Source organism: Malus sylvestris, chromosome 5, assembly GCF_916048215.2.
Source record: "Malus sylvestris chromosome 5, drMalSylv7.2, whole genome shotgun sequence".
NCBI classification, from domain to species: Eukaryota; Viridiplantae; Streptophyta; class Magnoliopsida; order Rosales; family Rosaceae; genus Malus; species Malus sylvestris.
In genome coordinates, this window is record NC_062264.1 from 46,561,799 (window position 1) to 46,588,552 (window position 26,754).

General features: G+C 38.8%; 4 protein-coding genes and 1 pseudogene across 8 annotated transcripts; 2 read left to right on the plus strand and 3 right to left on the minus strand.

The window, feature by feature from the left end:
- The first annotated feature begins 4,247 nt into the window (after nt 1-4,247).
- On the plus strand, nt 4,248-7,355 carry LOC126624652 (ras-related protein RABA5a-like). Of its 2 annotated transcripts, none has more exons than XM_050293736.1 (6): nt 4,248-4,416; nt 4,631-4,677; nt 5,411-5,469; nt 5,718-5,847; nt 5,953-6,411; nt 6,759-7,355. In XM_050293736.1, exons 5-6 carry the CDS (start codon nt 6,072-6,074, stop codon nt 7,073-7,075), a joined length of 657 nt encoding a protein of 218 aa, XP_050149693.1. In that variant the 5' UTR covers nt 4,248-4,416; nt 4,631-4,677; nt 5,411-5,469; nt 5,718-5,847; nt 5,953-6,071; the 3' UTR covers nt 7,076-7,355. The 2 variants fall into 2 exon arrangements, with proteins under 2 accessions (XP_050149693.1, XP_050149692.1); XM_050293735.1 differs by having other exon boundaries at nt 4,252-4,416; nt 6,738-7,355.
- An 804-nt stretch (nt 7,356-8,159) lies between these two features.
- On the plus strand, nt 8,160-10,916 carry LOC126624792 (F-box/LRR-repeat protein At3g58900-like). Its single transcript, XM_050293900.1, has 4 exons — nt 8,160-8,393; nt 8,790-9,862; nt 9,947-10,090; nt 10,367-10,916. Exons 2-4 carry the CDS (start codon nt 8,888-8,890, stop codon nt 10,691-10,693), a joined length of 1,446 nt encoding a protein of 481 aa, XP_050149857.1. The 5' UTR covers nt 8,160-8,393; nt 8,790-8,887; the 3' UTR covers nt 10,694-10,916.
- Nucleotides 10,917-12,065: 1,149 nt separating this feature from the next.
- Nucleotides 12,066-17,424, minus strand: LOC126623553 (pumilio homolog 12-like). 4 transcript variants are annotated; one of them, XM_050292464.1, is made up of 8 exons: nt 17,380-17,424; nt 17,108-17,254; nt 16,907-17,009; nt 14,409-16,183; nt 13,393-13,909; nt 13,114-13,276; nt 12,862-13,025; nt 12,066-12,763 (listed from the first exon to the last, which is right to left on the minus strand). In XM_050292464.1, exons 4-8 carry the CDS (start codon nt 14,713-14,715, stop codon nt 12,391-12,393), a joined length of 1,524 nt encoding a protein of 507 aa, XP_050148421.1. In that variant the 5' UTR covers nt 14,716-16,183; nt 16,907-17,009; nt 17,108-17,254; nt 17,380-17,424; the 3' UTR covers nt 12,066-12,390. The 4 variants fall into 4 exon arrangements, with proteins under 4 accessions (XP_050148421.1, XP_050148423.1, XP_050148420.1 ...); XM_050292466.1 differs by lacking the exon at nt 17,108-17,254 and having other exon boundaries at nt 13,393-13,849; XM_050292463.1 differs by lacking the exon at nt 17,108-17,254.
- LOC126622979 (uncharacterized) lies at nt 16,663-20,741 on the minus strand (annotated as a pseudogene).
- A 378-nt stretch (nt 20,742-21,119) lies between these two features.
- On the minus strand, nt 21,120-24,206 carry LOC126623552 (scarecrow-like protein 13). The gene is made up of 2 exons (XM_050292462.1): nt 24,040-24,206; nt 21,120-23,087 (listed from the first exon to the last, which is right to left on the minus strand). The coding sequence occupies exon 2, from the start codon at nt 22,922-22,924 to the stop codon at nt 21,314-21,316; it is 1,611 nt and encodes a 536-aa protein (XP_050148419.1). The 5' UTR covers nt 22,925-23,087; nt 24,040-24,206; the 3' UTR covers nt 21,120-21,313.
- Nucleotides 24,207-26,754: the final 2,548 nt, after the last annotated feature.

Consider the following 26,754-nt stretch of genomic DNA (forward strand, 5'->3'; position numbering starts at 1 on the left):
ATACAGGTTTCAACAAAAGCAAAAATTCAAAGAACTTTATGAAGAAGGCTTTGGTGTATTTAACACAATATGTTGAAATGAAGCAAAGCTTATTTATTAATATTTTCGATAAGCCACAAATATGTACATATACATGAGTCAAAATAAACAAACAAAAGGGAGCCTTCACAAAGGTTGCTTAGGGGAAGTCTCAGCAGTCGGTAGAGCCCCAGAAAGAGAAAGCACCGGAGGGTGGTTATCCGGAGCCTCAGTACTTGACAAAACCCCAGAAGGAGGAGGCATTGGAGGTTCATCATTTGAAGCTTCATTACCAGGTACAACCCTAGAGGACGAAGGCAATAAATGCCTTTGGAACAAACCCACAAACCGCTGATGATCAAGTAAAACCTTACCATCAGATTCCTTCATCTGGTCAAGCTTCCTCTTCATGTTTGTAGCATAGTCATGGGCGAGCCGGTGCAACTGCTTATTCTCATGCTTGAGCCCTCTAATCTCCTGTTTGAGACTCATCACTTCAGCAGCCAATGATTCAACTTGGCGGGTTTTAGCAAATAGGCGTTGGGCCATATTAGACACAGAACCTGCACACTGAACACTAAGAGCCAGAGAGTCCTTAACAGCCAACTCATTAGACCGTTTGGAAAGTAGTCTATTATCTTTGGGAGTGAGAAGGTTCCTGGCCACCACTGCAGCGGTCATATCATTCTTCATCACAGAATCCCCAACGGTAAGAGGACCAGTAGGGGATATGAAGGATGGGCGCCATATGTTGTCTGGAGAAGGCGTGGCTGTCTCTTCTCAAATGTGTTGAAGAAGGAAGAGGTCAGACAAATCAAGATCTTAGAAGTGCAAGAAATGAGCTTCTACTGGTAGAGATTCAAGTGTGCTGTGGAACTTAATGCCAGCCTCTATAAAAATCTGCACTCGACGGAGCTTCAGAAATCGAAGAGGCGTTTGCTTTCTCAAAAGCTGGGCTGCTCAGAGACCACGAGGGCCGATCTCAGAAATCGAAGAGGCGTTTGCTTTCTCAAAAGCTGGGCTGCTCAGAGACCACGAGGGCCGATCTCAGAAATCGAAGAAGCACCTGCTTTTTCAGCCTCGTCAGCACCTGTCACATGCACACTCAGCTTTGCGGAAATTACGGGCAATCTGTCGAAGATTTCTGGTGAAGTAGAAAGCACGTGAATCTTACTGTTCAATCACCGCTCTCCATATGCACCATCAACTCCTCGGGTACCACATATAACTTTGTCAAAGATCTCTGACAAAGTTTAGGCACGAGAATTTCGAAGTTCCAGCTACCCTACTATTACCCATAAGGGTAAAGGAACAGCACCACTGCTTGACAACTGGAAAGTCCCTATGTGTGTCGACCTCCGGGTTTTGCGGCAAGACAGGTTGGCAAGAACGTCCAACCTTTACTCACATTCGAGAAAAGACTCCCAACATAATTACTTTCTAAAAAACCGGAGTAGCACCGCTTTCCGAATCTCGAGAGTCAGATCCTCGACGGGATTGCTTGTTCGAAAACCGAAGAGGCACAACTCTCAGAACTTCGAGAGCCAGATTTCCTTAGATAAAGCTTGTCTGTAATCTTCACACGTAACATCAGCTTTCCAGATACCACATACCACTTTTTCAAAGTGCTCTGACAAAATTAAAACACGTGAAGCTGGCAGCTCCCACTACATTGCTGTGACCAAGAAGGGTAAAGGAATAGCATTACTACTTGTTATTGGGAAATCCCTATATACATTGACCTCCCTCCTCAACGGACAGGCAAACCTGCAAAAATGCTCAACCCTTTCTCGCATTCGAAAAGGCACCCTCAACATAACCTCTCGAAATACTCAGCTTTATTTCCCCCCGATAATATCTCAGCAAATAAGCCACACCAAGAACAAGAGTATCTCATATCATCAGGGTCGAAAGCAAGAGTATCCCATATCATGCTTTCTCCCTATCTTTGTCTTTGTCCTTGTCCACACCTGCAGGACAAGGAGAAAGAGAGCAGTCAGTTGGAACCTGAAATCAAACCTCCAATTTGGAACTGACTGCCTGGAGCCTTTGCCTGGTTGCTTACTTAGCATTGCTCTCGAGTACTCATCCTCAACTGCTGTCAAGGTCACGAATTCCACCGGCAAATACCTCATGACAGTTGATCAGATATTGGCTCTTTACACTGAAGCTGCCAAGCGTGGATGAGTCACTATGAAGGAATGTTCTGAAGGACCATTTAAATGCAAAGGTTGCACACCACTTCTGCCATGCAAAAGATTGAAGCAGAAGGTTCAACGGTGAGCTGATACAGATCACTACAGCACGACACCTTTCCATACCACATTCATTATTCCGTCAACAGCAAAAGTATCCCATATCATCAAGGTCGAACGTACTCTAGATTTGATGGACTTGTTTTGACCCTCAAATTTTTGAGTCGGCCTTATACTCTGAAGGGCACCAGAAAACCCTCCAGCACAGTTCAAGAATAAGCCTGTGGAAAGTTACTTCTTCAAAAGCAAAAGTATCTCATATCATCTCTTATCCATTTGCTTCTCCTTATCCTGGCAGTTGAATGAGAGACAAGGAGAATGAGAACAATCAACCGGAAGCCGAAGTCAAACCTCTGATCCTGGGTTGCTTACTTGGAAGTTTGACTGCTTACCTTGTCTGTCACCTCTTTCGGCAGATCTCCTAGCTCGGCGAGTTGGGGGACTCCTACTATAGGGTTTGTATCACACTTGACTAAGCCCGAAACTACAACTAAGCTTCAAGTGAAATTGATACATTACCTTGTGCGTCAACATCAGCTAAATACACCATTCCCGGATGGAGGAAAAGTACTTCCAGAGAAGGGCAGATGAAGATCAGACCACACTTCGGTACTTAGAAGTTTCGTGATTACTCAAGGGATTGGATCTTGCAAGTCCCCAACCGAGGAGTTTCCCTCACTCGGGAACTTAGGGGAGCACTGTTTGTACCATACTTGACCAATCCCGAAACTACCGAGCACCGGCCAACGCTATACTGTCAAGGACCCAGAAGAGTTCCCCTCCGACCAGGAGGCCAATCACTACTCGACACGTGTCAAGATTAGAAGCCAATCAGAGCGCAGCACGTGTCAACATCAAGAACCAATCATAACATGACACATGTCAATGTGACAAAGCTACAAGTTTTTCTATAAATAGGGGTCATTCCCCCACAATATTGCCTAATGCCATTTTGTGTTAAATCATTCACAAGAACTCACTAAATTGAGAGCTTGATCCTTTGTACTTGTGTAAGCCCTTCACTACTAATAAGAACTCCTCTACTCCGTGGACGTAGCCAATCTGGGTGAACCACGTACATCCTGTGTTTGCTTCTCTGTCTCTATTCATTTACGTACTTATCCTCACTAGTGACTGAAGCAACCAAGCAACCAAGCGAAGGTCACAAAACCTGACACTTTCTGTTGTACCAAAGTCTTCGCTGATTTTGTGCATCAACAAGATTAACATGGCAAGAAAAGAAAAAACCGAATGAAATTATTTCATCATATATGGTAGCGAGAGCTAATATCATAGGAATTCGATGTGAAGAATAAAGTGTCGGTTGTCGACTACCTTACCTATTCTCCCCTCATCTTTATTCGGACTTGAGACCGATAGTCTAAGATAAACATACACATGCGGAATTATTATAAATATTGTTATTATTTGTGAAAAAGGTACGTAATAGTATGAACATAAAAAAATGTCTATCTTACCATGCATCTAGTACGCACAAGAAATGAAAATAGGGCATGAGTAGACTATCAACTCGGTACATTCCATAAATTTGTAAAAACATCTGTAAATTTGATTGCTACATACGTTGAAATCACATCTATAAATTTAACAATCCGTAAATATAACAAATAAGTTTTCTTTCCTAGAGGTGACGAGCTAGCTAGCCTAAATTCAGCATGAATCCGTCCCGTTTAAAAAATTAAAAACTAAAAATAATTAAGTCAAAATAACACGTGTCACTCATATAAATAGGGCGTAGAAAGGCTGCATAGAGTTTTTGAGTTAGAAGATTTGAACTCCTCTAATTCAGTCTGCGGATTGGGCCTCTCTCAAAATTTAACTTTATGCGCAATGCCTTTTTTATCTTGGCCCAGCATTGAACCTTATAACTGTTTTACCGTTACTGTTTTCACGTTGAACTCAAACGCTTAGACGAAAAAGCCCTCATGTGTTTTATCATATTCCGAAATTACCTTAGATGTCGTCCTCCTCATCCCCCTCTCATTTGTCCGATGTGTGCTTCTGACGCTTTCTCTGTGCCCTTTCATCCTCTCACCTCTCTCTCTGCTGGCCCTCCCCCCTCCTATCACCGCCCTTCACCGCCGGTATCCACGGCTGATTGCCATCCGTCTCATCATCCACGGTCACTCCCTCTCTCTCTCTCTCTCTCTCTCTCTCTCTCTCTCTCTCAACCTTGTACATTTTAGAATTGTATTCCTTACGAGTTACGGCTCGTTTGGATCTCCAAATTCCGATTTCGTGTATTTGTGAAACTTTCGATTGATTGTATATCATTTGGTTTGTTTTGCGTATTGGGTTGATATTGAAAAGTGTTTTTATGGATCGGATTGTTGCAGGTTTGGACACGTCCAAGCTATTGATCCGTTGTTGACCCCGCAATCTGGTAATTTCTGGATTTTAATTTCATTATTTCTTTGTGTCGTACATATTATTGCCAATAAATGTACTAATTTACTGTACAAGTTATTATCTTTCAATAGGATTTCGGGCCTGGTGGATATGACCAGTGATTGTTACTGGGTTTGGTTTTTAGGCGTCCACAGTATGATATTCAATTGGGTATATTTTTAATAGAGATTCAATCAGTCAAAGCTATGAAATTTTTTTTTTCCCTCCTTTGACTTTTCAGCTATATTCGAGAATTGGGTCTGAGTTATACAGTGATCATGCTGTTTTCTTGAATAGTGCGAATTTATTTTTACTCCCAAAAGGAAAAACTTAAGTAAATTGCCCCTCTGATTTTAGGATTGTTTTGGAGCGAATGGGGATCATTCGGTTTAGCTCTTGCTCGGGAAGTAGTTGATCAATGTGGTTTGTGATTGGAGTCCCCCTTTTTTTTAATTGACTTTGAAGATTAGCATAATGGTACTAAGTGGTTTACTTCGTGAGTTTGGTCTTTCAGTGTTTAATGGCAATTATTACAGTATAAAGTTGATATTCTGAATAGTGCAGCTATGTGGACCTTTATGTTATATCATGCGATAATGTTTCGCATTGGGAACTTTCTTGAAATCTCAAATTTCATGTTGTTTCATCATCATTTCTTTGCCTCTGCCTCATAGTGCATTCTATTACAAGAATAACTGAATGAGGTAAATCGTTGTCATTATTTCTAGGTTTCAGAGGGAAAGATGGAGTGAGAGGAGGCCAAAATTAAGGCAAAGAAGGCATTGAGGTATTTCTTATAGCCTGTGTGACGGTAAACTTTTTGGAGAATACGTACTTATGTAGATTGCAATCACAAAGACATTTGCTTGCTGATTGGTTAAATTGTTTTTCTTTTACATCTTATGCTCTCGTTCGAGTCCCTTTATTAAAATAATAGTTGTAAAAATCTCTACGGTGGAATAACTTGCCTTTAACATTTCAAATCCAGTTAATTGTTAGAAGTCTGTAATTCCTGATGCTTTCTTGATGCTGCAGGATTTGGCACTTTTTCTGTACGGCTAGATTGTAATTTGAAAAGGAGAAAGCTTCCCAGATAGATTTACATATGTAGAAAGCATCTAAGAGAAGGCATAGGGGCCACAATCTGTAATCCTACCTTAGCTTTGTAAGGAAGTCTCGGATTCTGTAATTGCTGAAAAGCCTTTTTCCCATTATATACCTTTCCTGCCTTACACGGTTCATCTGACAACTGTTTTTTCTTTTTGTCCAGAGAATCATTTGAAGGGGGAAAAGTAGATATTTTGTAGGTTATTAGTTTCTTAAAGATCCACCCTGGCTACTCATTATTAATATGGTTCATTAGCTTAAAAAATCTGTGGAGTTTGGGCAATGGCTTTTTATTCCGAAGAGGAAAAGACCGAGGATTATCTGTTCAAGATTGTTTTAATTGGTGATTCAGCCGTTGGAAAATCCAATTTGCTTGCAAGATTTGCTAGAGATGAGTTCTACCCTAATTCGAAGTCAACTATAGGAGTAGAGTTCCAAACCCAAAAGGTGGATATCAATGGTAAAGAAGTCAAAGCACAGATCTGGGACACAGCTGGTCAAGAGCGGTTCAGGGCTGTCACATCTGCATATTACAGAGGTGCCGTTGGTGCTCTTTTGGTATATGATATCAGTAGACACCAGACGTTTGATAGCATTGGCAGATGGCTTAACGAACTCCACAGTAAGTTCTTAGACAGTATTCCTAGAGTTTTTACTTATAATTTTCTTTTCAAGTACGTTTTTCTTCTGGGGCTGTTTGTTTGGTCAAGTGGAGACTTTTGTCAACATTATACATTATTTGGCTTACTTTCTAAGTAATCTCAATGAAGAATTCTCAATATTTGGCTTGTTTAGTGGACTATCTTAAATGAAGTAATGGCTTTTAAATATTGATTCAATAGTCAATCTGTTCTTCCTATACCCCTGTGGATTCAAAAGATTTCTTGCATTTGTCCTTAATTAATGTGATGAACTGAGGATTGATCAGGTGGATATACTGTTTAACAGCTCATTCTGACATGAACGTAGTTACGATACTTGTTGGCAACAAGTCCGATCTCAAGGATGCCAGGGAGGTACCCACTTCTGAGGGCAAAGCCTTGGCAGAAGCACAGGGTTTGTTTTTTATGGAAACGTCTGCTCTTGATTCGTCCAATGTCTCTGCCGCTTTTCAGATGGTTGTGAAAGAGATCTATAACATACTAAGCCGCAAAGTTATGATATCTCAGGAGCTCAAGAAACAGGACCCCAGTTGGGTAGGGAGTGGAAAGACGGTGGTTTTGCAAGACGGGAGCCAAGAAGCAGCAGTTGCAGAGCCTAAAAAAGGTGGGTGCTGTTCATCTTAGGGATACACAACACAAGAGGTGTGGACGGATCATTTTGGCGGGTCCCAACAACCCTCTTCTTCTTTTTTTGTTTTGTTCCCACTAATGTTCCTTGCATTCCTTTTCCATGTGATCTAATTTCTTGAATTTGTTTAAATGTTCATTCAAGAAACATGTTTTCACTCAGTCGGTTGAAGATAAGAAATTGAGGTAGAAGATGTAAATGACCTGAAAGGTGGATTAGAAAAGCTTATACAATGTTCAAAATCCAGTTATCAAAATGCACTGTACTTCTTAGCCAGTTTGTGTTTTTTCATTTATTGGTTCCTTATTCTTAATGCAAGATATGATGGTGTTTCCCTCCATTTTGCTTTTGTTTTCTTGACCTTAATGACTCATTTGGTGCCTAGAATTGGATCAGGTTGGATAATTCACTATATTCAAGGTACGTTGTTGCCTTAAAATGCAAAATCATTCGCTACCTTAACATTCCTTTACTGTAATGATGACTAACGAGTTAATCAATCCAATCCTAGTCACCAATTGACCCCTAAACCTAAATGTTTGCTTTTTGTTGTGACTTAATGTTGATATAAGATCAACAATTGATCAAAGGGTGTATTGCTTTTTCATCTTTTGGTCTGAACAAGTACATATTGCAGTCAAATAAGGTCGTTGACGTTAGTATGTTTGAGTGTATTTTATACATGAAAATTTTAGCCGTCATATCTTGTCATTAAATTATCTTAACCAAGAATCTAAAGGCCGAAAACCCTGCATACTAGCAAATCCGGTGGTGGTACTTCAAATCGATGACATAATTGGTAAGGAATACTAGCACCATGGTCCGTCCGAATTGCAGGCAAAAATGTTACCAGTCGATGATATCAGTTGAAATGATGTTTTGGTGGACTAAAAATAATTTGGACTGGAGGAAACCATCCCATCCCGTGATCCCAGGCCCCACAGCCGCTACTCTTTACTCATCGCTCAGTTTTTGAAAACTAATAATTAAAAAATAATTTATGAGAAAAAAAGGTTCGATGACAGAAATGCCCCTATAGTACGACGTGGTGATATTTTATTGCCTCAGATCATACGTACCCTGTAGATCCAGTTTCCACTTCCGACCCCCACAAACACCATTTTACTCATTTTCTCAGACAGAAGCGGATCAAATATAATCCCTGTGGGTTTTGTTTGTTCAAATTTCTCGCCTCTCCTCTCTTGATAAAATATCTAAAAAAAATTTATAAAAAAAAAAAAAATGAATCTCCGGAATTGTTATTCTATGAAGAAAACGGCAACTCCATCCTCTCAACTCATGCGATGCAACAAGGTAAATACAGTCTCTTATTCTTCTTAAGTTGCTAAATGTTTATGTTTACCTGAGGCTGACTGTGACTGACTGGTATGGTGGTCTGATTTGTATGAAGATGCCGTCTTTCTTTTTTCCCAGATATCAAATTAGCATCAAAATTGCACCTTTTTCTCGTTTCCTTCATAAAAATCGCGGCTTTATGTTTTTCCCCGGATCTTTCTTTCTTGTACAAATTACAGTTGCCCCGTTTTCTATCCATGATGTAAAACTGCTTTGTTTTGGTTGATTTCCTTACTGTTAGCAGCCATTGTTCATATTTGTTGATAGTGCTTTTTGTAAACCAAGTGATTTTTTTTTTCTTTTGGATCAACTTAAATGACGCTAATTGTATAATCGTATCATGAAATTGAACAGAGATGAAGTTCGATTCTCACTTTTTGTGCTAAAGGGAGCAGCAGCCCTTACTAGGAGCCCTTATAGTTTATAGGCAAAGGAGACGCTTGCCAAAAAGAATGATGAATAGTAAGGGCGGCGAGTGCAACTTGGTGGACAGAATTAGCAAGTTGCCAGAAGAAATTCTCTTTACTATTGTGTCTCTCTTGCCACTAAAAGAAGCAGGAGCTACCAGTATTCTTTCCAAGCGATGGCAATATGTGTGGGCGTCTACCGTGACTCTCGATTTTGATCCTAAACATGAGCTGGGTGAACATTATTGCCGCCTGCTGCGTGTAGAACCAGAACAAAAAGACCTGCTAAGACAGAGATATGTCGATTGGGTAAACACTGTGGTGGAACAACATAGAGGCCCTGTTATCGAACAATTCCGGGCTTACTTTGATATAGATGGTCATTTTACAAGTTCCATTGATAAGTGGATTCAGTTTGCAATGAATAAGAGAGTTCAAATACTTGAGCTGGTGTTTTGCAATGAATTGAGATCTAACTATAAAGATGTCTATCCCTTTCCCGTCCAACTTTTAGGTCTCCAAAATGATTGTACCTTGAAGCTCAATCCCACCCATTCTGACATTTCAAGTCTACATTCTTCTGGATACAATGTTGGATTTAAGTTCCTCAGAGTTCTTTATTTCAATTATGTTGACGTGTCTGGAAAAGTTCTTGAATACTTACTGTCAAATTGTCCAGTTCTTGAAAGATTAAAAGTGGACAGTGCTAACAATAAGTTGGTTAATTTAAGAGTAGTTGGTTCGTCGATGGCATTGAAATATTTAGATATTCAATTTTGTTTTGCCCTCAGAAGCATTGAGATTCGTGATGCAAACCTTGTTTCATTCATGTATGTGGGACGTCAGGTAAACTTGCTTCTCAGTAACGTACCTTTACTTGTAGAGGTATGCGTTAATGAGCGTATTAAACCTTTCTTGTTTGAGGGTCGTATCTACTATCGATCCATACAGCTTCCCTTCACCCAACTGTCATGCTGTCTTTCTCAGCTAGAGGTCCTCATGCTGCCCATCGATGGAGCGGTTAGTATATGCAATTATAATTTGCTGGTTTTCTTTTCTTCTGTTTTCGTTATGTAGTTTACTTAATCCTTGTTCGGCTTGCAGATGTACGATCAGAACGATGTATTTCCTATATTATCAAATCTCAAGCATTTGGAATTAAGGGTTTGTGTAAATGATTGTTGGGTTCTTTGTCATTTAATTGAGTTCATCAAGGCATCTCCTTACCTGGAGAGACTTGTGTTAAAGGTATGTAGTCGTACTTGGGAGATTACATTATAAAAATTAGGTGCCGTTTAGTAAGCAATCCATTCTCACTTTTTTTTTAAATGAAAACTGAAAACTGAAACGAAACGGTTATCAAACAACCCCTTAGTAGATAACTGTGCACTTTTGTTGATTCCAGTACCAGTACTTAAGCAAGAAAAGTGTGAACAGATAATATTTCCATAGCATTTACAGAAGATGATATAATTAATAGACTTGATGGTCTTGGTGTGTACAATGATAGTTTTCATTTTGCAGTTGGATTTTCCATCCTCTGAATTAGGAGAAGATAAAGGGAGAGCTGCCAAATGCTCCCCCCATCCTAACCTCAAGGTGGTGGAAGTAGTAGGGTATCGTGCTCATCCACGTGTTGGTGAACATGTCATGCACCTTATAAAGAACGTTGCTGCACTGGAGAAAATAATTATCGATCCTGTCCGGCGTTGGGTGTATCCTATTGGATCACATTCTAACGAAAGGGTTAGGGGAGTTCAAGAGGTCAAAGAGGAAGTGCAAGGAAGAGCTCATGCTCTGCAGCACCTAAAAGAAATTGTGCCTTCAACTATTGAATTCGTATGCCTCTAGTATCAGCAAGTGCAGTGCTGAAATTATACAGACATTGTATTCGGTTGGAATTCTCAAAGACTAGCTAGGCTCGGATTAATGGTGGTTAAGTGTGGTGTGAGCAAACAAACTTGAACCAAGACTTGGTTTGCCATTCTTTGCTTATATTTATTAATCTTTTTCCATTCTATGTTTCTGATAAATAGAGTCAAAAGTCGCTCTGAATAAGCAGTAGCTTGTGTTATACCATAGATTGAGCCTCAATATTTGAGCCTCATTACTTAGCCCATAAATTACGTAAGAGGAGAGAAAAACCCCATAGATTGAGCCTCAATATTTGAGGCTCATTACTTAGCCCATAAAGTACGTAAGAGGGGAGAAAAACCCTTAGCAACAAGTAATATGGCAAACCCTAACCTCTCTAGCAACAAGTCTCTGTGTATAAATGTAACTCTCATATATTGTTGTATTCTTGTGTACGTGTGATTTACGATTAGATTTAAGTTTATATTCCAAAAACTAAAATTAATTGTAAACATTCAGAATAAAAAACAAATGTTGGTCTCATGGCCCGCCAAAACGGTGGAGGCAGTGATACCGCATCACCACAAGGCAACAGGATATGACACCACCGTCGACGGAGGAGCTCCCAAGCCGAAGCCGGAAGGACCATCAACGTCGACGATAATCTTTATGCGACGTTAACTTTTGGAATGTACAGGCACCGATTTTGCCTGCTCCTTTCAGTTGGAGACGGATCAATGTCCCCCGTCACAACACAACAAACAAAAAAGCATCAAAATTTTGAACAGAAAAGGGAAAATCTAAGTGGAAGATCGAAAAGCACTAAATAAATTGAAAGAAAGTCGACCCAGACTTCGCAGATAAACCCTAAAAACCCAGAACAGGGCCGCAGACTGGAACCCTAGCACTAGCATATGAAAATAAGAGAGTGATTAATTAAGCACATGGACAGGAGGCTTTATAATGTCAGCACATTACGTCAATACCGTCCGATGTGCATCGCGTGGCTAGGAATGAGTGATAGTTAATACGGCCGCCCCCAAACAAAATTAGGGTTTGACTCTATTCTGTTTTGGGCCCAAGGGTCTTTGGTACGTAGGCCCCGCAATTGAGCATATGTAAAACTTTGCATAAACAAGTGCAATAGCAATATGAATCAACAAAGACGAGTAATTTTTTTTTTCTTAAACAAACGATATTATATACACTCAAGTGTTAAGTAAAACAACATTAAACCTCATCCCACACATGCAGGAGACATCAAACAGACTACCATTCTGCCTGCAGTTTATAGTGGAGTCGATGATCGAGTCCTTGTAATTCAACAACTTCTTGTCATAATTTGTATATAAAACTGGAAAACTATCAATCAAGAGAAACATTAACAAATCTTATTAATATTTTGAGGTACAGCCATTACACGCACAGTTCCGAAACCTACCAGACTCAAACGACATACATTGCTGCAGATGCAGTAGTATCAGAAGAACACCAACTTAGTAGACACAATACATGAGCAGCCAGCCCTCCTATATTTTCCACTCTGATTCAGTGTACAAATTATATTATACTGGATCCACTCATCCCCTCTTTGAGTTCAATTCGCGGCTTTTCAACAGAATAACAAACAAAATATATGCAAATGTTCAACAACATCATCGTCAACCGGCTGTTAGATCAACCATTCACAATTACTATTCTAGGGGGATCCCTTTGTCAATGACGCTCAGCACTTTCCTTCCAAACCCAACCATGAGTTCACTTCGATCTTTGTTGAGCTTTTCTAGAAGCATTTGATGAAGGGGGCTATTTTCGCGCTTTGTGGCCTTCAATGCTGTTTGGATCACGTAGTTTCCATACTGATCTCGCGCAACTTGCCAGAGTTTGTCATACTTTAGAAAAACATTCACTACAACTTCCATTCCCAAAGAGTTTAAGCACATCTCTACAACGTGACTCCCGCCTTTTTGCAATGAGAGTTGTATGTAAAGATTTCGAAGCTCAAAGCATATCTTTGCAGAGAAGACTGGGTTATATAGCGTGAAGATGTGCTGGACAACAAAGTTCCTGAAAGATAACAAAGTTGCTGAACAGTTAACCCGAGAAAAGAAATGATGACATTATACAAAATGTAAACAATAAGATGAAAGAGGGATTTTCTGTACCCCGAAGGATCCTGAGAAAGGAATTTTGAGTTGCTCGAGACTTTGTCCATGAGTTTCTCTCTGTATGGAGTTTTACTGTTGGTGATGAACTCATTCAAGTGTATGCATCCCCTTTCGTGCTGAGCCAATCGGACGCAAAGCCTCACAACAGCTTCATATATTTTCTGTAATCAAATCAACCAAATGTTGAAGTTTTCAGAAAAGCGCTTAAAATATGTGTCCAAAACAGAAACATAAAGTAACCCTAGCTACCTTATTTTTCTCAATGTCAAGTTGGTTTAAGCACTTCAAGATGACATAGGATCCTGTACGATTGGTCATCAGTTCTTCGACAACACTAGATAGAGCTGATGTCAAAGTGTAAATCAGGGGCGATTTCTCGAGCACCTTGATCAGCATTTGAATTGATTTTGAGCTGCAGAAACAAGTTAAGCAACCAGTCCATCACAACTATGAAGCATAAAACGCAGATATATTTCTCCAAAGCAAACTGTTTTCTTGAGGGTTAAGGAATAAGGATTAGATGGATACCCATAATTGCAGACTGATATGTTGATGAGTGGTTTAGAATTCAAAGTTATCTTAGCCACAATGAGTCTCAACTGACTGTGATTGCATGATTCAACAAGCTTCCGAAAAACATAGTGTCCATGAAAGTCACACATCACCTCGAATAAGGAACCAAAAACCCCTTCGAGTAACATACTCTTTGCTAATGGGTCGCTGGGAGTTATCATTCTCTGTACCAAGGCCTGCGATCCGAGTTGAGTCATAGCGAGTCGAGCTATCTCACTAGGTATTCCTGAACTTTGTGCCCAATTATTACCATTGAAATAATATAATCCAGTCCTTTCAACATTGCCTCTGTAATTTTGTCCTCCATAATTTTGGTCACAATCGCTATTACCAAAAGGGCTGAGCTGGTGTGCCCAATTGCCCAAAGATGTAGATGTTGCTCCAACACTCCAATTTGCTCTTGTCCTTTCTTCTGTCGCCGGATTGCCAATAAGTTGATGGACATTCAGATTGTTTGAACCCATAAAGTTTCCTAGAAAATCAAGAACATAAATTACATAGACTATTAACCTATACACACATAAAATTAAGGTAACATTTATATACAGGACGAGAGATTCTCTGTATTTCTACTCGGCCTTCAACACTTGATATCAGTATTATTTAGGGTATAAAATAATCTGTCTTCGACTTTATGGTTTAAGCGTAGAAAATAATCTGTCTTCGACTTTATGGTTTAAGCGTAGAAAGGACCATAAAGTCGAAGGCTAAAAAGATGTACTGTAAGAAAGTATCAAATTTTGAAGACAATCGAGACTAAAACCCTCAAGTTTAATCCCTAAGCAAGGTTCTACCCTTGGAAGATCAAGGTCGAAAAAATAGAACAGTCAATAAATCCTATCATGTTAAAGAAAATTCTGCAGTTAAAAGTTTTCCAAACGCATCATGTCTTTAAGAAAGACGGTTAAAGTCTTGCATACGAAACTATATATACATTACACATGAATTGGGAGAGTGGATACGAAGATTACCTCCAGCGCTCACACTATTGCCTCCCCATATACTCTGTGAATACAATGCCATTGGAGCTCTCGGACAATTTCTGAACCCGCTTTCGTATCTCGGATAAAAATCAGATTGTGCTTGTTGGATTTTGGTGGGAGTAGCATATGAAGACGAACCCGGAGAACTAGTGCTGCTTTTGTCCACTGTTACCCGAACGTTGCCGAAATAATGGCAGAGGTCGGTTTCTTGTTGTCGTCGAAGAGAGTAAGAAGGAGGCACGCAAGGAGTCTCTGGATTGGGAGGGTCGGAAGCAGAGTAACATGAAGTCGCCATTGTTACAGAGAGAGCAAGAACTTCAAGAACTTCAAGAACTTCAAGAACCTCAAGAACCAGAAGACGAGAAAGAAATCAGAATTCAAAAACAATAAAAAGAAGCAGAAGGCTATTTAGCATAAAAACAGGTTCGAGTCTTGGTTAAATATAGAGTGCGGTGATCCCAGTTTATGTAGGATTCTAGTCCTTGGTTGATTAGGGTTTTTATTACACTTATGATTAGTTTTTTTTTTTTTTTAAGATAATATGATTAGGAATTACCGTTAATATTAATTAGAAAAGTGTTGGAGGTAAAATAACAAGAGGAATTATTGTTAATTCAAGTAGGATTTGTGTAAAGGATGGACGAAACCTGGGAGGTTTATAGGGAAGCTTGCAGATAAAGTTTTGCGAAAACAAATCGGTGACTTGGAAAACAAGTTCAAAAAGTACACAATATTTCTCATCCATCCGGTTTGGTCTAGTCCGGTTCAATACGGTATGGCCGATTGACATTTTTAGAAAATTATTGTAGTCAATGCGGTTTGAACTAATAACTGAAACAAAATAAAGGGCATGCAATTTTCATACATAGATATCTCACACATTGCAAAGTGTGTTTTCAAGACCACACCCCACAGGAGAAATTCTTGGGTATAAAAAATGGGTGTGAGAGGCAAGGTGGGGCAAAGTGGGGTAAAGTTAACATGACAAATCAAGGGGTGCCATATGTGGTTTTTATGTGTTGGGGCCGTATTGACACGTGGTCTGAGTGTTGGGTCTCACAATTTATTTATCATATATAGTTAAGTACTATTAACCAAATGAAAATGATAAACACATTAATTTTCTCCTCCTGTACATCGTGTTAATCTTGTCCAGTTTAATATGATGGCCAAAAATATTGAGGGATGTGTGAGGGTCTAAAAAAATGGGGTGTAAAACCTGCTCCGTTAACTGAATTGAGCACCAATTTTGAAGAAAAACTTCTAGTGCCTAGGAGGATATTGTGCAGTATACAAAGTCAATTATGCAGTGGAATATGGGGAACATAAAGCCGGTTGTAGTGTATGATTGACTTTAGATACCACCAAGAATGAAATATGCAGTGCAATATGAGAAATCCTTGTTTTATACTTGACCCAACGAGAAAATGTGACAAGTGGGCAATATATATGATGCAGAGAAAACAAATTGTGGAGTGTAACCTGAAACAGAAAAAACACAATGAACAGTAAAACATGACCAAAATTTCAACAAGAAGCTAGAATTCATTGACAATATAGACCTAGACTGCTAATTCAAGGCCTTCATGAATATTTTCTCTTTCCCTAATCAAAATCTGCCAGCAGCAGCGCAGCAAAACGTAACTCCAGCTCCTGGATTTTCCGACTGCGAGTAATTGTTTGAAGAAATAGGCGAGTCTTGCCAACAAGTTTTCTGAATCCAACAAGCTTTCGTCATCTGTTAGCTTCCTCTGTCATACAATCTTGAAATATAAACGAGAAGTTATAACAAACGATCAGCACTACATAAAGATTTCCTAACACTAATTTTTCTTGTTTTACTTCCAAAGCATGTTAGATGAAACAAGAGACAAAACTATAAGCTAGGAAGCCTACAAATAATGTAGCTTCGAAACTCTCATAAGTTCGTTGCAGTGGACATGGTGCTTCCTAAAGAACTCTAAATAGCTATACCGTGGGTGGCGAAGGCGTTACAATGGGATGATAAGGTGAAAACTCGAATTAAGTTGCTTGGAAACGACAATCAGCCATTACTATAAACCATCAATCAACTACAATAAAGGCTCAATTTCTATCGACTTCATTATTTAATGTGTTGATCATCAATGGCTCGCTCCCGGCAAGTCCACTGCCTAGTTATCTCATGTTGACTGAGACAAATGTGTGTGTGGTCTATATGCCTTAAATTTTACATCTTCGACTAAAAAAGTGGTAATCAATCTTAATGCCACACTTCAACTGACCCTTTGTTTTTAAGTAACAAGAGGAGATAATAACAACTTGACGATGAAGTAACATATCCTGCAGATGTGCACCAATAATAACAGACACAGAATACATACACCCGTGTTCTTGTTGTGTGATAATTAATGTCAATTTCATCTTCTAAAGTTAAAAGTTAATCTTTTATCAATGACAAATAGACGTGAATCCAAGAAAAAACAGATGAACAGTTCCCAACTTACTGGTCTTCAGTGAAGAACCTGTAGAGAAGAGCTGCATAAAGTCCATTTCTTGTGCATGATTAAAGTTCACGTCCTGACATTAGTACACGAGGGAGTGTTTATCCTGAAACGGGACACCAACATCTCATGGGGCACATCAATGAGGAATTCTCTGGTACACAATAAATAATAATAAAAAAAAAAGCATACGAAAACACCAACCATTGCTTTACGCACATGGAAAATGCAGCTGAGAATTACCATCGACGTCAGCTCCTTCTACTTCTCCTCTAACATCAATAGTTTGTCCAAATTTAGGCTTATCATCACTGATCACTCGAATCTCTTCCACAGACAGATTCTGCTCGACTGGACCAGAGGTGCAATCCTCAGTAACAAGTACATGGACAAAGCAAACGTTGCGTGTTCCTAACATGCATTAGGCTACTAAAAATGAATGACTAATAGACTTTCATCTACTTGTTCTTTAGTACCTTTCGGGCCATTAACAGAAGCCTCATTTGTAGAAGTATTTATTGTTGGAAGTTTGAGTAGAAATTTCTTTGTCCCACATTGACCATTCCCAAAAGAGTTTATCACTTTATAAGGCTTTATCCTTTAAAGAAAGTAATTGGAGTAATAGGCCTGGAGACTAAAATTGGGCTCATCCATGGGGTTGGGTTTTGGGGTGTATTAATTATTTGGTAATTAATATATAATTAATATATATTTAAGGATATGTCCTTACACAATCCCATTATGCAGAAAAAAATATTACGAAAAAAATATTACGAAGGTTTGGTCAATTTGACTGCAAACCTGCTGCGACTCCTTTTGATGCTGGATGCAAGTTGGAGAAAAATAAAGGCGATGCCAAATCTCAACTTGAATATTCTCAAGTAATTGGAAGTCTAATGTACTTGATGAATTCAACTAGGCCCGACTTAGCTTATGCAGTAAGTAGGCTTAGTAGATATACAAGTAATCCGGCACAAGAGCATTGGGATGCTTTAGTAAGAGTGTTAAGGTATTTGAAAAATACACTTGACTACGGATTACACTACACAAAATATCCACATGTTGTAGAAGGCTTCAGTGATGCCAATTGGATTTCTGACACTACAGAATCCAAGTCGACAAGTGGATATGTTTTTACCTTGGGAGGTGCAGCAATATCTTGGAAATCCTCTAAACAGAAATGTATAGCTCGGTCCACCATGGAGTCCGAGTTTATAGCTTTAGACTTGGCTGGCGAAGAAGCCGAGTGGCTCAAACATTTTCTGGAGGATATTCCAATGTGGCCAAAGCCGGTAACGGCTATATGTATACATTGTGATAGTATGGCCGCCCAATCAAGGGCCAAAAGTCATGTATACAATGGGAAGTCACGTCACATCAGACGTCGACACAATACTCTTAAGAAGATGCTCTCCAATGGAATAATATCCATTGATTATGTGAAGTCAAAGGAAAATATAGCTGATCCTTTGACAAAAGGCCTACCAAGAGAGCAAATATTATTTACATCGAGGGGAATGTGTCTTAAGCCAATTCAATGAATCGAACTGGGCGGAAACCTAACCTAGCTGATTGAAGATCCCATGGTCTAGGTTCAATAGGCAAACTGGTTGAGTTTGATTCAAAAGTTGAACACACAACTTACCCATTCTTATGATAAAATGTGTGTTGTCTGTTGACGTTTCAGGGGTTATGTTTTATACATTTAATGACATTAATATCTTGTTATCAAGAGGAATATGGCAGATTATTCTTAATTAATGTCACCTATATAGGAGTAAATGGGGCCACATTTATGAGAATTGACATGGCTAAATTCTCTAAAGCTCCTACGAAATCCGGAATCTGTTCAGGGCCAAAATGAACACAACCGTATGAATTGACGTGTGGCAGCCATGATATGTGTGTAGCATATTGTCTTGGTTTACTACTGCGGTGAACAGTTCAAGATCTTCCACATCCACTGCGTCACCAAGTAAACCCGATATGTTTTCACTAGGGTAAGTTCAAGTCCAAAAGACACTTCACCCGATGCATATTATGACTATTCTCTCTCAGTTTTAGGCAGCCTAGTCACACATTTGCATTCAAATGTGGGGTCATTATTGGAGTTTTGAATGAAATTTCAACTCAAATGTGGGGTATTGTTGGAAGTTTAAGTAGAAATTTCCTTGTCCCACATTGGCCATTCCCAAAAAAGTTTATTACTTTATAAGGCTTTGTTCTTTAAAGAAAGTAATTTGAGTAATAGGCCTGGAGACTAAAATTGGGCTCACCCTTGGGGTTGGGTTTTGGGGTGTATTAATTATTTGGTAATTAATATATAATTAATTATAATTAATATATAATTAATATATATTTAATTGTCAAAAGATGGGCCTTGGGCCTTGGGGCTCTAATAATTAAATTAATTAATTATTTTCGGAATTAATTAATTATTTTTAATTTCGAATTTAAATTAGTTAATTATTTATTTTTTCCAACAGACTCATCTTTTCAGATGAAGTCTGAAGTGTGAAAACGCAGAAACAAAAACACCCATTTCAGCAGATGTCTCCCAACAGTTGCATCCCTTCCTTATACCTGTTGCGAACAGGTACAATCACATTATATATACATCCATCTGCATGGCATTTACAATATAGAAAAATCGTAAATCTCCTCCTGCAATCTTAAACATCCTTACTGAGAGAACCACATTAATATTCGCCAGAAGTCTATTTTCCGGTGTTGGAATTTCTGACTTAGATCGTTGAATCCTGGTGGAACAGACGTCCGTAGAACTACAAGCACAGAGTAGGGACGAAATTTCTGTTGCAAGGACATTGCGGTACGCAAGCCTCGATCTTCAAGTTGTCTGTTTTATAATTCATATTCTAGTTTATATTCTGTTAGTTTCTATTGCATTTATTATTTATTAGCATATATAAATTATCACAGATTGTTGACTTAAATCCAACATTTATTGACCGCGCAAGACGTTTAACACAACTGAAACGCAGTCCATTTGGAAGTCTCCCAGATTTAAAATCTCCAATTCGGAAACCTATTTGATATAAAAATTAAAGATCATAAACAATTAAGTTCCTGCTTAACTAGATTCATAGATTATATTTAACACCATCAAACTTACAAGAAGCATTACTAGCACCACCCTTTGGAGCCACCTGTGCTACGATTTGGTGATTACCAATAACCTCGCCACCTAAATTATTCAACGAACGCGCAAGCCGCCTTATATGACTCAAACGCAACCACTTTGGGAAATTAGCCGATTTAGAAGCTACAGCCTCCAAACCTGTAACACATTTCACACAGCGTGACAAACTTTTCAGTCTCCAACAACTTTGGACATGCGAAATGACAATGCAGTTATACAAACACGCTTACATTCGGAGTGCTGCAGAGCAGACGTTCCGCGGTTGTTTTTTCGAGCTGAGTAACTTCCCAAACGTCACTGTTCCCTCCTGATGCTCCCGCTTCATGTTCATTGCTAATTTGCTGTGATGGGAAATCCCCTGCTTTAGCATTTTCAACTCTCAGTCGTCCCTTACGCGACGTCGTTGCCGCTCTTGTTCTGAAATCCACAAGAAAACCAAATCTTCACGATTCATTTTTACCCCTCAATTATTTTCCATAATTTTTCTCCGTTTAATATGAATGACAATTAAACTATAAACCTAAAGTTCTACCTTGAGTGAAACTGATATGTGTGCGAGAAAAGCGTTGTGAGGGAGTACCCGGAGTTTCATCGTGATCAGAATTCAGAAAGCAGCAATTCATGCATTTGATTTTATCAGGCATGGAGTTCGAATCACAGTGCGGGTGATTTTATCATATAGCTTTTGTGGTTACGGAATGGTTACTCATTTTCGGGAATTCAGTGTTCAAAATCCCTCTAGCCTAAAACAATTGACAATGCATGGAGTAGCTTAACTACATCACATAATCTCGATTCTCAGGTGTGACGACGAGACTCAAGTCAAACACATTGAGTGACGTCCAGCTCCTAATAAGCACGTGGATCAACTTTTCGATGTGCTATACAGACAAGCAGCTTCGTCCTTTCCAAGTTTTAAAAGCCTTGTAGGGAATTACCTAACATCTCACTTGAGGTCAGCACTGCTCCTGAGTTTAACTACTGAGATATTGAACTACAACTCAAGATAAAGGTACTTTTTGTTTGGTGAAAAGCCGAAGACAAAAAGGGTAAAACTGCAGTAAAAGTGAGAGCTATTCTCTTTCTTTGCAAGGCCGACATTTTTACATCACCGAATTTCGAGATTCAGGTTTGGGACTACAACTAGGAACTCTTCCTACCAAAATTTACACAATCAGTCTTTCATGCTCTAAGCGTCATAAAACAACACGAAATTAGAAATTTTACAGGTTTTGCAGTCACCCTCTGGTTCACCTCCATGCAGAAGACGTTGCCATAGCTCTTTGCATCCAACTAAGGTAGAGAGCCCCATTTGCCTCTTGAACTCTAAAATTCCCGTGATATTCCTTCAACAGAACCCTGATAGCCTCCGTCACTTTAGGACTCAGCGGGTATGGAGTAAATCCATCCATCGTTAGCCTTGACCTCCACTTCCCGAAAGGTTCATGGCGTTCCACCCTCTCGGCTCCTTCACAAGCAACCATGTTCACGATGTCTCTAGCCACACAGTGCATCTCTGCGCTGATCCGCTGTTTGTCATCTCTTGGGCAAGCTACGTCAATTGATTCAAACATTGCTGTATAATAATCTACCATTTCAACAAACCTTGAGAAGAATGGGGAAGTGTTGGTGTTGGATTCTTGTTCCACAAGTGTCATAACTTTGGGCGATAAACTCTTAACCAGCCTTAACAAACGATCTCTGTGATTTTCAGTGCTCACACTCTCATCTGGCATGTGGTGCAACACGTATGGAAAATTAACGGCTATGGCTTCACCAGGTAGAATCCTGAGATTATGAAGTTCAACCTCAGAACCACACATGGCGGCAGCATTAAACTCAAATGGCACGTTGCATGATGCAGCAAGCTCTGAAAGCCTATTACCCACGATATGAAGTCCCCCACCACGAGCATGCTCTGATTGGGTATCATCAACGCCTGTGATTCGGATACGTGGTGGGCCACCAGGCTGACGAGCTAGATCTTGGATGAGGGGAATCCACTGGCTGCCCTGTGCAATCTGAAAATCAATTATGTGGATTCTTGGCTCATTCTCCAACGCTTCCCGAATGACAACGTTTGCAGACATGTAAGCAAACCTCCAATATGGGCAGATCTTATAGAGGACAGACATGTATGACATAAGTTGCGAGCTCGTTGGAACTTCACATTTTAGGGTTTTGTAGATCGAACTCCCTGATCTTTCCAACCTTGCTCTGAGACCTTCCAACATGTAAGCCCCCAGTCTTTGCATTGGCTCCCCAGAGACTGACACCATTTGCCCCAAAACTTCCATCAAGCATATTGCATTGTCTAATTCGTTTTCGGATATCGCACGTGCACAGTCAATGAGAACATCTTTTAGGTTTAACTTAGGTATCGTTTCGGCTATTTGACTCTGGCTCCACCTTGCCATACCACTCCTGTGAGAACAAAAGTGGCTGTCAACAATATCCGAATCAGGTCCTAGCAATGAAACTTCCATTTCCCTGAGCTTGTACTTGAAGTCATCATCCACAATTATGGAGCACCCACTTATTGGTGATCCATAATTGTTGCCAGAGGAATGGTGCTGATCAGAAAAGCACGAGTGAGAACCTTGCGGTGAAAATGGACTCCTGTTAGACAAGCCACTAATAGCAGATGGGGAATCGCAGGGTAGAAAGTCAGTGGATGGAGATGATTCCAGGGTAAAGAACTGCTCCTTGTCATCCTTGTCGGTTTGAAAGGAAAGATTGTTTCCTTGGCTACCAGTATCCGGATACATGCTGTTTTCCAAAATTTGGAAACCACAGCGATCAATCTGCTGCACAGGCTGGTGATACAACGCTATACCTCGGTGTTGCTGAGATGTTTTCATATAAAGAAATGAAATGTTGGACCAATCCAGAGAAGGATTCTCACCTAATATATGTTCCTAAAACTTTACTCGATCGCCCGTCTAATAGATCTTAAACTGAATCTCAATAAAAGTGACAAACTGCTTCAACTGTGGAAGAAAAATCACAAGAGAACCACCAAATCTGCACATAGGAAACAAGTTTATGTTAACCAAACAACCAATAAAAGCGACCTTTACATCAGAAGCTTGATCACAATAAATTTTTATTCTTAGATGAAAGATTAACTTCACGAGAAGCGAGATTGATCACCAATCAGAACCTCACAACAACATAATTGAGTACGCTACAAGCAAAATATGATCCCTTCAAACCACTAAAACAATAAAATTCGCCCCTCTATTTAGAAACTCGGAAAGTCAGAACCTGAAAAGTGAAAACTCACCTACCAAACACGTAACTCCGCCATAGGTAACTTGGGATTCTATATCTTTTATCTACCCAAAGAAGAAAAAGCACTCAGCAGGTGAAACCTAACCAGCACAGCCCCCACTACTCTAATTACCTACTAATTTCTCCTCCAACATCCCCAGACAATAACAGCAAAACGTGTACTTTTTTTAGGAACACGATTGTTGAAACGCGTTTTTCTGTCTAATTATTATTTAATTCCACCTCTCCATCTTTTCTTATGAATTGTAATAAAAGTAACTAATTAATTACCCTAAAAAAAAGGTACTTTAACATAAAAAAAAGTGGCTAAATTCCGGAATTGTTTGATTTCTTCAAATAAGTTGGTCTCAGATCAACAAAAAAATGGCATTAAAACAACATAATTTCACAAATTATTGAACATAAAACAATTCAGACAGACAATAGCGATAAAAACATGGCAAAAAAATATTAATTCCCATATGCAGACGCCAAATTAGAATTCAAATCAGTGAAAACAATCAACCTTTAAAAAAATCCTACAGAAACTCATGTTCCCAGTTCACGAAATCATCCAAAAAAAACAAGGTTAAATCTTTACCTTAAAATCCTCAAAACAACAAGCACCCAAGTCATAACAAACCTTCTTAATCCGAACCCAGGATTAAAAACAAGATATTAATCGAAATTAACGAAAGCTTACCTTAATCGCAGAGCAGACAAGTCAGCTGAATTAGTGAGCTCAGGTCAGCTGGGAATGGTGGGTCGGCAAAACCTTAACTTTCAGATTCCTCTTCTTCAGGAGTCAGGAGTCAGGAGCCAGAGAGCAATCCTTCTGTCATGTCTAGAACTAGAACTATGTGTTGCGACGTAGTAGGTTTTTATAGTTGCACCTGATAAAATGCCACCGCTGTTAGGAGAGAATTACAATGTCGCCCCCTTTGTAATCCCTTTTTGGAAGACAGTAGACACGCATAGGGTTGTGGTCCGAAATGACGAAATTAACCTTATTCCAATGAACGACGTCACGACGTGTGATCAGCAGTCATGACTACTGTCCTTTGTAGACTTTTGGTTAAGAGTCAAAGCGTATTTTAGAGAGGATTTGGGAGAACAACTCCGCGCTTCATTTATTCAATGTGTTGTTGTTGTTCTTCTTCTTTGGTTGGTCTCCATATATAATCCTTGTATACGCGCTTCACCAATTTCATATCGTCATGGGTCAATTATTATGAATGGATTACTCTAGTCCCATCTTATTCTTTCTTTATTTGATAAACTTAAATCATTGATCGAACAAGCGATTGAATCATCTTAAAAATGAGCTTAAGGAAATGATTGTATATAATTTGGTCTCCTTCGTTTGGTCTTGTTGTTAATTATGAATCAACTATATCAACAATTGGAAATTAAACATCTCAAAGACTTAACTTGATTTCAACTATATATGTCAAAAATATAAATGTAAATTAATATGAAGCAAGAAAAATAATTAAGCAAGGGTTTTAGTCCGTCATGCAAGTTGAAGGAAGACAAGAGAGAGAGTATTTTGGATTTTTTTGCTATGTACCAAAGCATAATATGCATTAAAATTTTAAACAGTTAAATTCTTCGTAGCATGGAATGAATAAATTTAGTTATTGCCTTTTTGGCAAACTAAAAACATACATATAACCAAAGGTTAATTAAGAAATAGTTTGTTGTAGTCAAGCATCGGTTAAATCAAAATTCAACCAGCTTAAGTGTTTGACCCTCTCATATAAGGAGGTAGATTGTCTGCCTTCCTATTTGGGTGTCCTTCCCATCCCCTTCTATTTGTGCGGTCACAGTTAAGCCACGTCAACATTTTATATTCTTATTACTTTTTGTCTTATTATCTCTATAAAAAAATAATATAAAATATTGACGTGACTTGACCGTGACCGTACAAAATATGAAGGGATAAGAAGGGCACCCAAATAGGAGGGTAGAAAATCTGCTTCCCTCATATAAAGGGTCACTACTCGGTTCTTTTGTCTATATTAATTGAGACAAGTGGGCTTTATTATTCAAAGAAATAACATATAGGCTGTTTGAGTCCGATATTTGTCTAATATTTGTTTATGTGTGTAAGACGTTTGTGCAAGCTAAGCTTAATTAAAATAACATATATCGCTTAAGGGGAGGGATCCCCATTTTTTGTGAAAAAAATGGAGATTAGGTGTGGGGCCCACTTCACATCAAATTTCAACGATCCGAACCGTCTATTTTGTTAGTCTCGATTCATAGATCATCCTTGCAAAAATTCAATTCAATCGGAAACCATTTGCCTATTTAATTATCAATATCAAATTTCATATTTTCTTATATAACAAAGTATTCGTTCATTTCCTTGAACCCAATTAGATGTCTTAAACATTTCCAATTTAGCTAATATTTTGCAAGGATGATCTATGAATCGAGACTAACAAAATAGACGGTTCGGATCGTTGAAATTAGATGTGAAGTGGGCCCCACACCTAATCCCCATTTTTTTCAAAAAATGGGGATCCCTCCCCTTAAGCCCTCTGTGTGTATATATATATATATATAGTTGGAAAATAAATTCACTGTTGGCACAGTTTAGTAAAGATAGATTAACAATGACCACATTAGTAGCTAAATCTAACAAAATTCATCATTTGATAAAAAAATAAAAAAAAATAAACAATTAACACTTAAATAAATCAGATTGAGCAACAAATATACTCATCATTTAAATGTTTGATAATAACATGCACACAGCTCATTTTCATGCTACATAAAATATCAAAATAAATTATTGTGCGGTACTCAAAAAGTATTAGTGTGATATTTTATAGAAGCTTGTGCGAGTAATGAAGCAAAAACAATGTGTATTTAGTTGCGAGTAATGTTAAGAAGACTAAAATTTTAAATTAAATTTTGTAAATCAAATGGTTTGATAGTTGATGATTAAATTATTACTCGGTACCTATTAACATACTTATTTTATATTGATGATACATTATTTAATTTGCAAATTTAATTTACTTAGTATTACTCTTCGATCACCGAGCTACTGATCACTCGCTCTCAAACTACAAACGGTCAGTCGTTTTGCCGTTGAGTGATACAAAAACCATGTGCGTTTCCAGTTGATTCGCTTAGAGCAACTCCACCCATGGAGCCTTCCCCCCTGACAATGCACTATTGAATCCACCCTTTTGAACAGTAACTGCCTTAAATGAATAGTAACTGACATTAATGAACAGTAATTGCCATTTGCATCTCCACCCTTGGAGCCCTCTCCCCAGGCAATAGGCAATAAAATATTAGTTTTTTTGTTTGTTTAAATAATACAAAATAAAATTATTTGTAAATTCGAATAAGATTTTTTAAATTGTTCTCGTTGCGCCACGTGTCATTTTATAAAAACAAA

Excerpts from the sequence above, each read along its gene's own strand:
- LOC126624652 (XM_050293735.1), top strand. The coding sequence starts at position 6,072 with ATGGCTTTTTATTCCGAAGAGGAAAAGACCGAGGATTATCTGTTCAAG. Across the intron at positions 6,412-6,737 it reads ATGGCTTAACGAACTCCACA|CTCATTCTGACATGAACGTA; the intron begins GTAAGTTCTTAG and ends ACTGTTTAACAG.
- LOC126623552 (XM_050292462.1), bottom strand. The coding sequence starts at position 22,924 with ATGAAAACATCTCAGCAACACCGAGGTATAGCGTTGTATCACCAGCCT.
- LOC126623553 (XM_050292463.1), bottom strand. The coding sequence starts at position 14,715 with ATGGCGACTTCATGTTACTCTGCTTCCGACCCTCCCAATCCAGAGACT. Across the intron at positions 13,277-13,392 it reads ATATCAGTCTGCAATTATGG|CTCAAAATCAATTCAAATGC; the intron begins GTATCCATCTAA and ends TTGTTTCTGCAG. Across the intron at positions 13,026-13,113 it reads TTGACATTGAGAAAAATAAG|AAAATATATGAAGCTGTTGT; the intron begins GTAGCTAGGGTT and ends ATTTGATTACAG.
- LOC126624792 (XM_050293900.1), top strand. The coding sequence starts at position 8,888 with ATGATGAATAGTAAGGGCGGCGAGTGCAACTTGGTGGACAGAATTAGC. Across the intron at positions 9,863-9,946 it reads TGCTGCCCATCGATGGAGCG|ATGTACGATCAGAACGATGT; the intron begins GTTAGTATATGC and ends TTCGGCTTGCAG. Across the intron at positions 10,091-10,366 it reads TGGAGAGACTTGTGTTAAAG|TTGGATTTTCCATCCTCTGA; the intron begins GTATGTAGTCGT and ends TTCATTTTGCAG.